The sequence below is a fragment of the Salvelinus alpinus genome, chromosome 3 (genome assembly GCF_045679555.1).
Source record: "Salvelinus alpinus chromosome 3, SLU_Salpinus.1, whole genome shotgun sequence".
In the NCBI taxonomy this organism is placed as follows: Eukaryota; Metazoa; Chordata; class Actinopteri; order Salmoniformes; family Salmonidae; genus Salvelinus; species Salvelinus alpinus.
In genome coordinates this window covers 59,803,599-59,820,509 of record NC_092088.1, presented here as the reverse complement: position 1 = coordinate 59,820,509, position 16,911 = coordinate 59,803,599, and the positions used below count along the sequence as shown (strand labels likewise).

At 42.4% G+C, this 16,911-nt stretch overlaps 1 protein-coding gene across 1 annotated transcript in view; it reads left to right on the top strand.

Annotated features, from left to right (window-relative positions):
* The first annotated feature begins 1,101 nt into the window (after nt 1–1,101).
* Nucleotides 1,102–16,911, top strand: part of LOC139571035 (1-phosphatidylinositol 4,5-bisphosphate phosphodiesterase epsilon-1-like) — a 41,162-nt gene continuing 25,352 nt past the window's right edge. Inside the window, exons 1-4 of the mRNA XM_071393516.1 lie at nt 1,102–1,249; nt 1,839–3,267; nt 14,099–14,393; nt 14,718–15,037. Of these exons, the coding sequence (XP_071249617.1) occupies nt 2,077–3,267; nt 14,099–14,393; nt 14,718–15,037 (1,806 nt within the window). The 5' untranslated portion in view covers nt 1,102–1,249; nt 1,839–2,076. The remainder of the gene's footprint in view (nt 1,250–1,838; nt 3,268–14,098; nt 14,394–14,717; nt 15,038–16,911) is intronic.

Genomic DNA, 16,911 nt, shown 5'->3' with positions numbered 1-16,911 from the left:
CAGGCATTTACATTTGTTGGATGACATGAAAATAGAGCTCTTTGGCCACGCACACCAGTGGTGGGTTTGGTGTTGAAATGAGAGTGCATAAGCAGATAAAAACACTCTAACACACACATAACATGCACACACATTAATACTGACTCTACACACACACACACACACACACACACACACACACACACACACACACACACACACACACACACACACACACACACACACACACACACACACACACACACACACACACACACACACACACACACACACACACACTTCCCCAAAACACATGTAAATATTGGACTATAAATTGTTCCTTCCTGTATTATGCTTATACTAAAATGTTTATTCTATTCTACTGAGCCATTAACTTTATGTTCATATTCGTATCTTTTCTTATTTCTTATTGTTGTTGCATTGTCGAGAAGGAACCTGCAAGGAACCTGCAATCTGTGCATTGGACAGTGTATACCATGTGTATCCTGTACATACAACTAATACAACTTGAAACTTCAGCCATCCATAGAGCCTTCAATAGACTATAATAGTGCAGCTCTTGTCACAAGGATGCATGTACTGTATGTTTTCATGAGCACTGACCCTGTATATAGCTTACTTACTTTCTCGTGTTCTTCTTATTTATTTATTGTTTTGTTTTTGTTCTACTGTGTAATGCTTTATTGATTACTGCATTGCTGGGTTTGGCGCTAGCAAGACAGGCATTTCACAGTACTTGTGCACGTGACATTAAAACTTGAAACATATATTTGTTTAATTTCTGAATGGTCAACTCATATGATTGATTTTAAACTCATATTGGCATGAGGGTGATGGTACAAATTTCTGATTGAATAAATGGCCGTTAAAAAACAAGGCTATTTAAGTGACTGCCACTTTAAAAGCTGTGAAGGTATTAGCATTAGGTTCTGTCCAGTGTGATTGCAAAATAATCCAGTGAGCTGTGAGTAAAAAAAGGGGAAAAACTGAAAAAAGCTTCAGCTTGTTGTCCTGCCAAGTTCTGTAAAGGGAGCCCTGCCCGGTGAGATCCCTATTTCTGTGGCTCCCCCCTTTTCCCCTCTTCCCAGATCCCTCTCTTTTCCTCTCTCCCTCTGCCCTGATCACTCTTTTCCTCTCCTCCCAATCCCCCTCTTTTCTTATAGCCTACTGTGGATAGAGAGGGAACAGGGACACATCTGGTCCGCTGGAACTGAATCTGGAGAGAGAAACACCAACCTTTCACACAAAGGTAAGGAAGACCTAACCATTCAACAAGATCACAGGCTGAAAAGGTTGAGAAGTTTCAGTCGTTTGACTTTCGATTATTCTAATAAGGTTTTCATGTGATATGTCGGTGAGTAGACCATTGATAATGCAGGGTTTTACATTGTTATACTGTAGCAGAATGGGGTACAATACTTTCTTAACTATTTTTCATTCACCACTTTAGGAGCTTTAATGCATGTAGGTCACTGCACAGAGCTCTGTTACAGTTACCTCATAATCCGATCTTAATGTTTTCTCACATTGTTTGGCCATAAGCAGGGAAAGTGTTTGGCCATAGGCAGGGAAAGTGAGGGGAAGACTGATTGTATGGTTCATCTGCCTTCAATCATCACATCATAGTCACTTTCCTTTCACAGGTTATGGTGCATTGTCCAGTATCCAGTGACAACTTGGCACTGCAACTTCAAACCTCTCACTACAGCTAATAATAATTATCTTGTTGTGATTTTGTTTGTATTCCGAGTTCAATAGATATCATTAGGACACAATCTAATTTGTTGGCTTGGGACAGTCTTCAGCACAAAACAGTTTTTGTGTGTTCTATTTTTCAGCTAACTTGGGTTCTCCTGCTGTCCCCTGCAGATTGACGAGGGATGTGTCTGCCTGGCCGGCACGGCAGCAAAGTCAATCTCTGAGTGTGCACAGAGGGACGCATCTCCCAGACAACATGCAGCGTTGACTCTCCTGGTGTTCACAGCTGTTGTGGACTCCACCTGCACCCACCTCTCGCTCTGACGTCTCTGAATACCAACAAGGAGGAAGACACAGAAAGGCAGGCGGGCCGGCATTATGTTGGAGGAATTCTCTACCAGCAACACAGACGGGACAGAGACGCGTGCCGAGAAGATAGATCATGGGATTGTAAGGCACAGGAGCCCACATGGGACCCAGCGGAGAGTTAAAGTCCAACTACACTCTGATGACACAGATGCATCGCCACCGCCATTCCAACCGGATAAACACTCCAGCAATGGCTGCCGTTCAGTGGAGTCTCTGGATGCTGGATCGAGACAAAGAGTGTGTGTGACTGTGCCTGCCAGTAAACCTTCAGGCTGCTGCTGTGGCATAAGCCGCAGGAAGGGCCTTGGGCCTTGTGTACTGTGCTGCAGCCAAAGTAAACAGATCACAGACGTCTGCAATGACTCTGACAGTAACACTCCAGTCCAGAGAGCAGGGATCTCACCTCAGACGTACACAGCAGATAAAACAGGATATGTTACACAGAGCATTGTGGGTACCGTAGTACATCATGGTACAGATGTACGTAGGAGTGTCAAGGAGTTGGAGTCGCAGGAGTTGTCTCCTCTGTGTAATGCAAGGACACTCCCAGGTAGGGGCAAGAACTGGTTTCAGGGCTTGCTCTACTCTGATACCTCCTTAGGTGATAGAGGCATGGAGGCTGTAGAGGGAAAATTGTCAGGCTCAGCATCCTCAGTCCCATCTTCCCCCATAAGAGTCGCTACGGGCAGCTTCGCCTTCTGTCTCGTAGAGGAGATGACGTCATCAACAGTCGCTGACACCAGCTGTGCCCACGAACTCAGAGATGGGCACATCAGCCCAAGGGGCAAGGCCAAAACGCAAAGGTGCTCTACACTGGCACTCCTTCCCAACGGCTCTCCCAAAAGCCCCACAGCTTTGAAGATGGCTTCAAACAATAGGTTAGGATTTGACTGCGAGACTGAGGATAGCTTGGTATATAATAAGAGGGAGCGATCGACGGTCCTGGTCCGTAGGTTCTTGAGGGATAACCAGAGGGTGAAGAAGTCTGTGTGTACAGGGACTAGGGCAATCATCAGGACATTACCCTCGTGGAGGATCAGTGAGGAAGCGTGGGACGCTGTCTGCAGAAGGGACCGTTTCTCTGGGCCTAGTGAATACAGTCGCTTGAGTGGATACAGTGGGCACAGTTCAACCTCTCAGAGTCTACATCTGCAAGCATGTAAACCTCACCTTGGAAATAAAGGAGACATGTTTTTTGAGGTAAGAACATACACACAGTTAGCTTTCATGGTTCCATTGAGCAAAACTGTGTCACTTTTAGTTTAAAATCTACTTACTACCCTAGACTGCACTGGACACACTCACACTCACACACACACACACACACACACACACACACACACACACACACACACACACACACACACACACACACACACACACACACACACACACACACACACACACACACACACACACACACACACACACACGGCGGGGCACAAAAAGGAAAAATGTGTGTGAAATCCCCTGCTACAGTGTGTAATAGTTACTACACACAGTGCAGTGTGAGACAAAACTCACGGAGCTGCAGGGGAAATGGGGGTTGGGGTAACCGGGTAGGAGAGCAAAGGGGAGGGGTGGTTAAAAGTTAAGTAGAACACTAGAGGCCTGTATTATAGAGGGTGTGTCTCAAATAGCACCTTATTCCCTAAAGTGCATTACTTTTCAACAAAGCCTTATGGTCAAAGGTAGTGCACTATATAGGGAATAGGATGCCATTTGAGATGTAGAAAGAGGGTCTGGGATTGCTTCTCTGCTCCAGTGGGTACACACCCAATGGAAAAGTTAGGCTACACCATTACATCACAATCACTTGGCAGATGGTTACAGTCTTAACCATGAGAAACAAATAAAGTCAGTGGAAAACAAAGCACACACACTCCAGAGTTTGTTTTTAAGGTGTTGCCGAGTCAAAAACAACAAGCTTCAGGGGAAATGAAAGGAATAACTTACATACTTAGCCTACTTATTGGTCCATAATTTGCTAATGGTTTGGCTGATAGACCCAGAGCAGGTCAAAATATTCATAACCTGTATGGAAAGAAGAACCTCTGAGATAAGGATGATTAGAGAAAACTGGTGATGGTGATGTTTGTGTTGACTTCGAATAAATATATTTTACCATAATGGAAATAAGCCTTCGGGCTATATTTTGTTTTTACCCTCAATCATTTTGTGTGTATGTAAAGTTAATAAAACAGGATGTGTGTACAGTGGTCCCACACAATAAATAGTTTATGAGTACATTCATAAAGAGGGGGATGAGTGGCATAAACTCAGAGGGGTTATGGTGCTTTAAAGTGTCAATCTGGGATAGAAACCAACTGCAGACCTCATTCAGTACTAATTCTGCAGTGGCAATAGACTCCACCCTGCCGGTAACAATACAGTGGATTAGACTGCCACCTAGTGGTAAACTACATATTGGTACTGCCCACTTGAATCCTTGGAACAGAGAAGTGTCCAATCTGGAAAACACTGCTGTTTGCTTCAGTCAAAGCAATAACACTCCTGATTCAACTTATCAATAAATAACAGTCTGCCTTCAATACTTTATTAGTTGAATTTGGGCAATAACATTTAAATCTAATTCCGGTAAACTAATTGCACTTCTTTGAAAATAAATTATATGGCTGATTTAAATGGTTTCTTCTTTTTTTATTACAATGAACCTGCAACAAGATAGCTCAGATGTGTGAGTGCCTTTTGAATTTTGATTTAACTGGCAGCCATGGAAATTGAATTAACTCCAACTCTTGTTGTACAAGAGGTATTTGTACCAGAGGAGGCTGGTGGGAGGAGCTATAGGAGGACAGGCTCATTATAATGGCCGGAATGGAATCAATGGAACGGAGTCAAGCGTGTGGTTTCAATATGTTTGATGTGTTTAGTATGGTTCCAATCATTCCATTCCAGCCATTACAATGACCCTGCCTACCTATAGCTCCTCCCACCAGCCTCCACTGATTTGTGCAGAACCACCACAGAACTCAGCAGAAATAAGACTTTAAGATCCTGGTTAAGTCGTTTCTGTACAAAATAATGCCAGAATCTATGTCAGTAATCAGGTGATCAAGGTTAAAATAGGTCATTTTAGGGTTGGCTGAACTCATAGAAAACACAACACTTGTTACATACAACTTTTAACTGTGGGTCAGGGTTAAGGACAATTCAGAGAATTATTAGGGGAAATTCTGTGAAAGAAAACATTTCCATTGAAAATAACAGCTAGGCAATTGAATAAACAATTGTGATTGGTAACTGTGTGTGCATGTGTGCATGTCCTCTGTGTGTCTTGAGTGCACTCACTGCCGACCAATGCGTTAAAATAAGGCTTTGTTTATATAGTAAAGAGATTTTCACCCATCACCCAAACTGCAGCCTTTCGTAGGATGTCTGTGTGGCAAAAAACATTGCTGTCTTGGTTTTGAAATACATCACATTGGGATCAAATGTATTTACAATATGATATAAAAGATGCAGGCATATGTCTATGAGCTGCAGACCTGGGATATATATATAGTTGTAACCAGGGGCGCAACTTTGGTTTTAGAAGTGGGGAGGACATAATCTTTTTATTTCTATATATATATATTTTTAATCCTGTAGGATAAACACTCCAACCAGTCTACCCGACTTCTCAGAGACGTCCGCATGGTCCTAAAGCACACCGATGCCTCGTTTTGTATCACATTCCAATGATAAAACTGGGGGGGACAAAAATGCAATTTCAAAATGTGGGGGGGACATGTTGTTACTGTTATCATTCTCAGTATCACTTAACATTAGACTGTTCTTGTGCCTGTGTAATAAAACTGTCATTACTTTTGGAGCAACCTTTTATTAGCATGTTGTTACATAATGCTTTGGTAATTGCATTTTATTGCATACAAATGCGCTGAGAGTTTTTGTAACTACTGTACACAAGAGGAAGTGACTGTGCTTTATTCCACTTATGTAATAATTTCATTATTTATGCAATTATAAAGCAATTTCCAAAGTCCTATGAAACAACAATGCTGCTATTGTAATAATTACAAAATTACTACACATGTATAAAAACTTGATGTTAAGTGTTAAGTGTAACATAAGTGTTACCTTATGTCTCACTCATTGTGAAAATATATTTGTTAGTAAATTTGATACTACAGAAGTGGTCTACTATAATGTTGAGGGGATTCCATGTCCCTTATTTATTTCATTCTAGAAAATAGGCTATATTAAGATTAATATCTAAGAGCCCTCCAAACCATGTGCTTATGATCATATATTTAAACTAATCAAACTAAGTGCTGTAATTTTTGTTTCTTCATCAAATATTTGGCAGACATCAAATACATTTTTGTTTTTGTTTTCAAACAACTTGCATATATTCAAATACCTTCAAATATTATTTGGTTTTCTGAGAGGTATTCAACATTTTCTGAGAGCTTTATTTGAATATCAAAGAAAATAGTTGCATTTTAGTTGAAACTCTATATAAACTATATTTGACTACCTTGAGTATTTGAAAAGTTTGTCTTTTCAAATAAACAAAAAAAGACAACTATTTTCTTCCCAGATCTGATGAGCTGTGATAATTTATCCCTGTATATTTTAGTTGAAGCCCAAGGCATCTTGTATCAACTCCTGTCATCAGGGAGTTCTGACACCAAATCATTGCAAGAAAAAAAACATTGTATTGACCTGGCTGTTTTTAATGCAGAACTGAGAACTGTAATTAGTCTATGCTTCATATTTCATATCTATCTGCAACACTTACCATTTTGCCATAATGAGAGAGAGAGAGAGAGAGAGAGAGAGAGAGAGAGAGAGAGAGAGAGAGAGAGAACTATTGAATGAACCAACAGTAGAGTCATTGGTGAATTACATCACAGTGGCTAATACTGGCTATGTAGTCACTATAGTGGTTTACAGTAGGAGATGAGAGATGGTGATGTGTGTTTTATATATAAAGGTAATGTTATTTTCCTAATACCTCTTACTAATGTCCAGTCTCCCTAACCATATAAGGGGAGCTGTCCCAAAACTCTCTCTCTCTCTCTCCCTCTCTCTCTCAGGTTTCAGACATGCTCTCTCTCTCGTGTCTCAAACATATCTCCCTCCTCTCTTCCTCTCTCTTCCACTACAAACTGGAACATACAGACATGACACGACTATTCTGGATTTACTGACTTTCACCAATTTTGGATGCTGTATCACATTAGGCATGATCTTCTAATGTAAGTCAGAATATATTTTCTCTTTCTTTCAGATGGTTAATTCAAAGAAAGCACTAGTACTTTACTAACATTTCTACCAAACCATGCATACTATAATCTTTGCTATTCATATCAGTGGGGATCGCTCAAATTAGAGTATGATTGTCTTTCTGATGGCAAATGTGGGTCCAATTTGTCGGTCTTCAGACGGCTGGAACGTAATCCGAGAACCTTGATACTGATCAACTGTTTTGTAAAACCCTACCAAGCATAGTGTTGCTTATGGCAGTTGCTCATGACAGTGTTGCAAGGGCTCCATACATGTTCTTCTCAACTATCATTTCACAGGGTTTCATTAGAAAACATACAGTACATGCATCCTTGTGACAAGAGCTGCACTATTATAGTCTATTGAAGGCTCTATGGATGGCTGAAGTTTCAAGTTGTATTAGTTGTATGTACAGGATACACATGGTTTACACTGTCCAATGAAATGCTCACTTGCAGGTTCCTTCTCGACAATGCAACAACAATAAGAAATAATAAAAGATAAGAATATGAACATAAAGTTAATGGCTCAGTAGAATAGAATACATTTTTTAGCATAAGTATAATACAGGAAGGCACAATTTATAGTCCAATATTTACATGTGTTTTGGGGAAGGGGGGTGTGTGTGTGTGTGTGTGTGTGTGTGTGTGTGTGTGTGTGTGTGTGTGTGTGTGTGTGTGTGTGTGTGTGTGTGTGTGTGTGTGTGTGTGTGTGTGTGTGTGTGTATGTGCGTGTGTGTGTGTGTGTGTGTGAGTGCTGAGGTGCAGAGAGTCAGAGCAGGTGGTCAGTCCAGTTCAAGTGTTCAGCAGTCTCATGGCGTGTAGATAGAAACATTCTCTGAGCCTGTTGGTATCAGACCTAATGCTCTGATACTGTCTGCCCAACGGCAAGGTAGTGAATCAAATCAAAATCAAATTGTATTAGTCACATGTGTCGAATACAACAGGTGTATTACAGTGAAATGCTTACTTACGAGGCCCTAACCAACAATGCAGTTAAAAAAAAATACGGATAAGAATAAGAAATAAAAGTAACAAGTAATTAAAGAGCAGCAGTAAAATAACAATAGCGAGACTATATACAGGGGGGTACCGGTACAGAGTCAATGTCCGGGGGCACCGGTTGGTTGAGGTAATATGTACATGTAGGTAGAGTTATTAAAGTGATAACAACATCGAGTAGCAGCACTGTATTAGAGGAGAAGAGGGGGGGGGGAGGGGGGGGCATTGCAAATAGTCTGAGTAGCCATTTGATTAGGTGTTCGGGAGTCTTATGGCTTGGGGGTAGAAGCTGTTTAGAAGCCTCTTGGACCTAGACTTGGCGCTTCGGTACCATTTGCCATGCGGTAGCAGAGAGAACAGTCTATGACTAGGGTGGCTGGAGTCTTTGAACAGCTCATGGCTGGGGTGTGTGGTGTCCTTGAGGATGCTGCAGGCCTTCCTCAGGCACAGTTTTGAGTAAATGTCCTGGATGGGTGGGGGCACCCGCTGGAGGGCCTTGCTGTTATGGACGGAGTAATTCCCACACCAGGCCGTGATGCAACCGGTCAGGACGCTCTCGATGGTGGAGCGGTAGTATTTGGAGAGGACCCAGGGTGGCATGCAGTACTTCTTCAGCTGCCTTAGGAAGTAAAGATGCTGTTGTGCCCTCTTGATAAGAGTGATGGTGTTGTTGGTCCATATCAAGTCATCGGTGATGTGGAAGCTAAGGAACTTAAAACTGCTCTCTCTACTGCAGTCCCATTGATGTGGATCAGGGCATGTTCCCTGCTGCTTCCTGAAGTCAACAATCAACTCCTTTGTTTTGCTGACATTAAGGGAGAGGTTGTTGTCCTGGCACCACAATGCCAGTTCACATACCTCCTCCCTATAGGCTGACTTGGCATTGTTTTCTTATCAGGCCAACAACCATGGTGTCGTCAGCAAACTTGATGATGGAGTTAGTGTCATGCAAAGCCACTTAGCAAAGGGACACCCCTGGGGGCCCCCTGTGTTAAGAGTCAGTGTGGAGGAGGTGTTGTTGCTGGTCCTGACAGCCCGTGGTCTGCCTGTCAGGAAGTCCAGGATCCAGTTGCAGAGGGTAGTGTCCAGACCCAGGGCTCTGAGCTTGGTGTTGAGCTTGGAGGGAACAATAGTGTTGAATGCTGAACTGTAGTCAATGAACAGCATTCTCACATAGATGTTCCTCTTGTCCAGGTGCATTAAGGCTGTGTGAATAATGAAGGAAATGGCATCATCCATGGAGTGGTAGGCAAATTTGAGTGGGTCCAGTGTGCCTGGCATGCTGGCCTTGATGTGGGCCATGACCAGCATCTTGAAGCACTTCATTATGACCGGGGTGAGTGCGAAGGGGCGATAGTCATTTGGGCATGTCCCCTTGTCTTTCTTGGGGACTGGGATGATGGTGGTCTCCAGGAAGCATTTATCAAAGGTAGTAGGGTGTTCTCTCTCACCCCTCTAGACTAAACATACAGTATGTGTTCTGCTTAATTTAAACAGACAGAAATGTATAAACTGACTACATGAGTTCAACTTTTAATATGTGAAAGGTATTTGACTGACACTTAACATTAATGTAACATTTCTAAAGGGGTTGTAAAGAGTTTATCAGTAGTTTAAAGACAGATGGTAATAAACAGTTATTACTATTTGAGAGAGAATGTTATTGGTTTAGACCTACAAATCGTTGTACAAGTACTAGCAACAAGCTGAATGGAAAGTAGTACTACAACTCACTTTCTTCTTTCAAATATTGAAACTTTACAAAATTGACAAAACCAAATATAAGAACACTGTGCATCTCAATAACCAAGGCTTTCGTCACCTGCTCTGAAATGAACAGGTATATGCAAATCCTAAGGCTTCTTCTAACATACAGCTCTCACCTTCCTCATGATCAGTACATAATGAAGTGGATGAGGAGAGGACACCACTATAGACAATTGTGATGCACCCTATGATCATGTTGAAATCGACCAAAATCCTTAGCTTTGAGTGAGAATGACGAGATACAACCATTTGACAAATGAGGTCCATTGACGGCCATTCTCCCCAACGTCTGTGGAGGCCTCTGGTCCAGCCCAGCTCATGCTGGGTCATATTCATCATGGCAAAATGTTTTTCGGAAAAAAATGTCTTACGGATAACAAAAATAAGCTGTTCTTATTGGACAAATCCAGGGAGCTGATAAACAACCAGAAATAACAATTGATTTTCTGGTTCAAAGCTAAACTTAGATATGTGTTTTTGGTTGTCAAGTCTATTAGACCATGGCCATTTCAAGCTTATCTTTCTAAAAAAAATGAAAGGTTATTTCAGAATATTTATGCAAATGTATTGGCTAAGTTATTGATCCCACTTTGTAGTATACCCCTCAGGTATAGACCCTCCCTGTTTAAGTCCGTTTTCTTACGTTTGGTGCCTAATGAACATGACCCAGAGTTTGATAAAGCATGTGGCCGTGGAGCCTGTGGAGCCTGTGGAGCTGTGCAGGTATCAGACTGTCTAAACATGGCTGATTGATCCTTGATAAGGATGGAGGCCGGGCCAGGCCAGTCCGGGCAAGGGGACGTACACGTCCTGGAAAACAAAATATTTAGTCAGTCCTGACGCTCTCCAGACCTGAGATGCATGCCATAGAGAGTGCTGGAGGAAAGAGTAAGTCACTTGAGCATTCAGATGATACAGTCGGTATGCTAAACTAAATGATGCAAAGCCTGGTCTCAGATCTGTTTGTGCTGTCTTGCCAACTCCTATGGTTGTTGGTCATTGGCAAGACAGCACAGACACAACTGGGAGTCTGGGACGAGGCTAGCAAAAATATGCTAACTTTGTCAAAGGTAGACTGGAAATAGGACATCATCATACAGTGTTTCCCCTACGTTCATTGCCCACCGCTGCTAAATTGTTGCCACCGCTGCAAAAAAATATGTAATTTTTTAAATATATATATTGCTGTCGATACGCGCTTTTACACTAATAGTCGTTTGCTCAAAGACTGGAAGCCTATTGGAAGAACTAGCATGTCATTGCGCTAATGCTAGTAGTAATGCACCCCACCCTTGTCACCACTGCTGAAAGAAATCCTAGGGGAAACACTGTTATCATACAATATGATTGGGGCAACCGTCGGGGTACAGAAATCAACAACAGCACAATTCAAATCTGTCAATACTGATGCTATTGACTTTTACCAATGTAGCCATGTCTCAAGGCTTTTATGTCTAACAACCTGTTGTGTATGATATCTGCACATAGATATAGAAGTATGGAGTATGGAAGACATTCTATAAGAATTAACATGTGTGTGTGTGTGTGTGTGTGTGTGCGTGCGTGCGTGCGTGCGTGCGTGCGTGCGTGCATGCGTGCGTGCGTGCGTGCGTGCGCGTGTGCGTGTGTGTCTGGTGCATGCATGTGTCTGTTCATTAGTGCATTCATTCATGTGTTGGAGAGAATAACATAATTTATGACTATGAGTTCCATACCCTTTAAAGGAACCGAAGGAGGATAAAGTGCTGTGAGGATGATGTGAATATAATTTCTGAATATTCGACTCCAGGGAGTAAATATTTGGTTTAGCTAAAGCACAATGTCTGTTAGGCTCTGCCAGCTGGATCCGCTTCCCTGACTTCTCTCTCTCCTCTCTCCCCATACTGACTAACAGCCAAAAGGGACTGGAGAGGGGTGGTGGTGGGGTGCGGGCTGGATGTCCTGGGTCCTACGGAGGGTTGGTGGAGGTTTGGGGCTAGAGGTCCTCAGGAGGGGTGGTGATGGTGGTGGTAGGGGGTTGCTCCCTGTCTCCTCTCGCTCTCCCAACACTGGGTAAAATACACAGTCGGGGAGGGACTATGGTGGTGGGCGCCCTCCAAGGGTGCTGCTCCTGACCTTCCCTCTCATCTTTCCACATACTGGCTAACAACCATCTCCCCAGGTTCAGAGGGTTTAGATAAGCAAAAAGGTGTGGGTCCGCACTCAAAAAGATGTCTCATAAAGCTTACTTAATTTTTTAATGTTTGTATTATTTTTACAGGATCAGAGGGTTTACCTACAGCCAGTGGTGTAAAGTACTTAAGTAAAAATACTTTAAAGTACTACTAAATCTGTACTTTACTTTACTATTTATATTTTTGAGCTTTTTTTCACTACATTCCGAAATAAATAATGTACTTTTTACTCCATAAATTTTCCCTGACACCCAAAAGTACTTGTTACATTTTGAATGCTTACCAGGACTGGAAAATGGTCCAATTCGAACACTTATCAAGAGAACATCCCTGGTCATCCATACTGCCTCTGATATGGCAGACTCACTAAATACAAATGCTTCTTTAGTAAATTATGTCTGAGTGTTGGAGTGTGCCCCTAGCTATCCGTAAATAAATAATAAATATAGATATTGTGCCGTCTGGTTGGCTTAATGTAAAAAAATTGAAATTATTTATACTTTTACTTTTGATACTTAAGCATAATTTTTTTTTTTTTTTTATGAATTTAAGACTTTTACTAAAATAGTATTCACGTTTACTTGAGTCATTTTCTATTAAGGTATCTTTACTTTTACTGAAGTATGACAATTGGGTACTATTTCCACCATCTGCCTACAGCTAACATGCAACAATGCTACAATGTGAGAATTGAAATACTTACATGTCAGATACACAGATCAGAAACGAAAGCAATACATTTCTACTACTGTCTCTCCATGTGGTCTGACCAAAATTCCTGTTGCTTGATTAGGTTGGTTCACATCCATCAGGTTTTCCCATGTAGCTAAAAAGCTTAGTACTGTAGGTCCAAGAGCCAGGGACAAGGCAGAGAGGGGGGTGGGGGTTTAAAGGTGTTTGTGACACAATTGTTATGGGGCTTTTGGTGCACTGTCTTTAGATGTGTCACCTAGCAACAGAAGAGCCTCTTCTTCATAATGGCACTACTTTGTTGACTGAGAATCGTTGTTAATATCACAACTATCATTTTCACAATATTTTAATACTCAAACAAATGCATTAGACAAACAACAATGTATTGATATTAGACTAACTGCCAAGTTGCATTTCAGAAGCAGACAGACACTTCATATAGATTTTTGTCAGGCTAAAATGGAATACAAATCATTTAATATGTACATGCAGAAAGGGGTAAAGTGACTATGCATAGATAATAAACAGCAAGAAGCAGCAGAGTAAAAAAAGGGGGATCCAATGCAAATAGTCTGGGTAGCCATTGTATTAACTGTTCAGCAGTTTTGTGGTTTGGGGTTAGAAGCTGTTAAGTAGCCTTTTGGACCTAGATTTGGCCCTCAGGTATCGCTTGCAGTGCAGTAGCAGAGAGAACAGTCTATGACTGGGGTGGCTGGCGACTTTGACCATTTTTAGGGCCTTCCTCTGACACCGCCTGGTATAGAGGTCCAGGATTGAAGGAAGCTTGGCTCCAGGGATGAACTGGGCCGTACGCACTACCCTCTGTAGCGCCTTGGGGTCGGATGCTGAGCAGTTGCCATACCAGGCGATGATGCAGCCAGTCAGGATGCTCTCGATGGTGCAGCTGTAGAACTTTTTGAGGATCTGAGGACCCATTCCACATTTTTTCAGTCTCCTGAGGGGGAATTGGCCCACACACAGTGTTATAATAGCACATTTTATGAGAAAGGCTACTGTATGGAGAAAAGTTTTTAACATTTAGGGACTACTATCTGAATTTGTCCAATGACAACGAAGATAATTGTTTTCCGTAGCAAAACGTTTTGCCTTGCTGAACACGACTATCTTCCTCTGTCTTCCCAGGCATGCCATGCTCTGAGTGCTGAAGTAAGGGTGGCCAGATCCGGAGAGCTACTCCTTTCTTCCAGGAAGCTGCTGACGTCTGCCGAGAGGAGGGATCTGTGTCGTAGGAGGGCCACATTGCCATGGCCAGGAGGAGGAGGGGCGTCTAGCTACCGAGCAACCCTACAGAGGACTGACGTTTCTACCTACATTTCAGGGACCCTCCTGGAAGTGGTTCTGTCCATCGGCAACAGGGGAGACAACGACTCTCCTCCCTGTATCACCACAAGTCCCTTGGGCTGGGCTGTCCTGAAAGGTCCCATAACCAATATGAATCTTATGAAATTCAAGTTGAATAAGCATTGAATCAAGTCAGCTTACATAATAAATTAAATGACATGTATATTAATCAAATGTGGTTAAAATACTACCTGACTTATCAGAGAGAAGGATAGAGCTATAGCCATGTTGCATACACTTATCTGATCCATTCAGTTCTACAGGAAGTGTCTATTAGTAGGGGCTAGGGGACACATTGGAATTCAGAAACAATCTACAGTATGTTCCTCCTGTCTTAACTCCCTCTTGACTCACCCTCCCCTCCCTCCTTCTCCCTCCCTATTTCCTCCCTCCCCCTCAGAGCGCCAGCTGCACTCCCCCATGGCGGGGTCCAGCGTGGTGCCGGCAGCTCCGCTGACGGAGGTCAACAAGGAGCTGTCTGACCTCTGTCCCCTGGTCAGTTTCCCGGAGGAGATGGCCTACGTCCTCATGGAGCAGGAGCTGCATCTATACAGCCGGATCTTACCCCTGGACTACCTCTGTTTCCTCACCCTCGACCTGGGGGGCCCTGATCAGCCACAGCCCCAGGGGCAGGCGCACCAACCTGTACAACCCCATCTTATGGCTGGCTGCAGACGGCCCCACAATGCTGTAGAGGACCTGGTCACAAGATTCAATGAGGTGAGAGAGACATAACTCAGCAATACGGTGCATTAAAACTTAAAGCAGATTTACCTAGCTTGGTGGAGACCCTACTGTAGGAACCTCAAGAGTTAACCAATCCTGTGAATGGGTTAGGTAACTCAGGTGTCTATACTCCATCAGCAATGTTAGATAAGACGGAAGTTTATGAAGAAGGGCAACAAAAAGCGAGTAATGTAGAAATCTATGGTCTTTAGCGAAGTCCAGCCGACCTTCTGATACAGGATGCAGTGATGAGTATCAAAACTGTCACCTGTAACAAAATGAAGGGCATTATGGTAGATTGCATACAAAGGTTTAAGAGTAGTAGCAGCTCCACATTGATAAATTATATAACTATAATCAAGAACAGATAAAAAGGTTAACTGAATAATCTGCTTCCCACTGCTTAGAGAAAGGCACGATTTGTTTCTGTAGAAAAAGCCTACTTTCAATCTAAGCTTCTTAACCAGCTCATTTATATGTTTTTTAAACGTCAAATCCAGATACCTAAGTATTTATATACGGGAACACGTTTGATTGGAGAACCATCTAATGAGTGAACATGTAGTTCATCTGAAACATTCTTACGAGAGTGTAAAAATAACATGTATTTCATTTTGCCTGAATTAAGCACAAGTTTAAAATTATCAAGGGATTTCTGCATAGTTATTCAATCTGACTGTAATTTTGACACTGACAGATCAACAGTCGGGGAAATAACATACATAATAATATAATCCGTAAATAGATTGAGTTTACTTTTTTACTGATTGACCATTGGATTTTATATAAGTAGTGAAGAGAACAGGTCCCAAAATTGACCCATGTGGTATGACCCCTGTGGTAATTCAAGAAATTCAGACTTAACCCTATCAATCACGATGGCCTGAGTTCTGTCACTAAGATAATCGTAAAACCATGAACAGGCTGTCACGTTGGTATGAAGGATCAGGAGACAGGCACAGGAATGCGTAATAGTTTTTTTTATTAAGCTCCAAATTACGGCGTGCCGTGTAAAGGCACGGGGACGAAGACCAAACAGACACGTAACAAAAACACAGGGTTGAAACCCAAACAAAAGAGCGAGGAGTACCTTGAGTAAATAAGACACGCGCACAATGATTAACACACGGGACGAGACCCGTAATCATCTGCGCAATCCACAAGGGCACGAAAGCCCACAACACACAGCACAGCACAGCACAGCACAGCACAGCACAGCACAGCACAGCACAGCACATACTCACACGCACCAACGGACATTGTAACAATAATCGACCGCCCAATGGAAACCAAAGGGCACATATATACAAATACAATCAGTGGGAATAGGGGCCAGGTGTGCGCAATGAAAGTTCCAGACGGATCCGTGACACAGGCGTCAGAGCTCAGGCCTATCGAGGACAACTTATTCAATAAATTCAATAAAAACCACAATAAATGTTCAAAGAACTTTCTAAGAATATTATTTACAAACATATACATTCCGTTCTCACCATATACACTCTCTCTATCCTCTATCTTGCTAAGTGTGTTCAGGTTTGTTGGCCTAAGCAAATTAATATCCATGTGTCCTATGATGTATTGTTGTGTGTGATGTATTGTTGTCTCTACCTTCTTGCCCTTTGTGCTGTTGTCTGTGCCCAATAATGTTTGTACCCTGTTTTGTGCTGCTACCATGTTGTGATGCTGCCATGTTGTGTTGCTACCATGTTGTTGTCATGTTGTGTTGCTACCATGCTGTGTTGTCATGTGTTGCTGCCATGCTATGTTATCCTCTTAGGTCTCTCTTTATGTAATGTTGTGTTGTCTCTCTTGTTGTGATGTGTGTTTTGTCCTATATTTTTATTTTATTTTTAATCCCAGCCCCC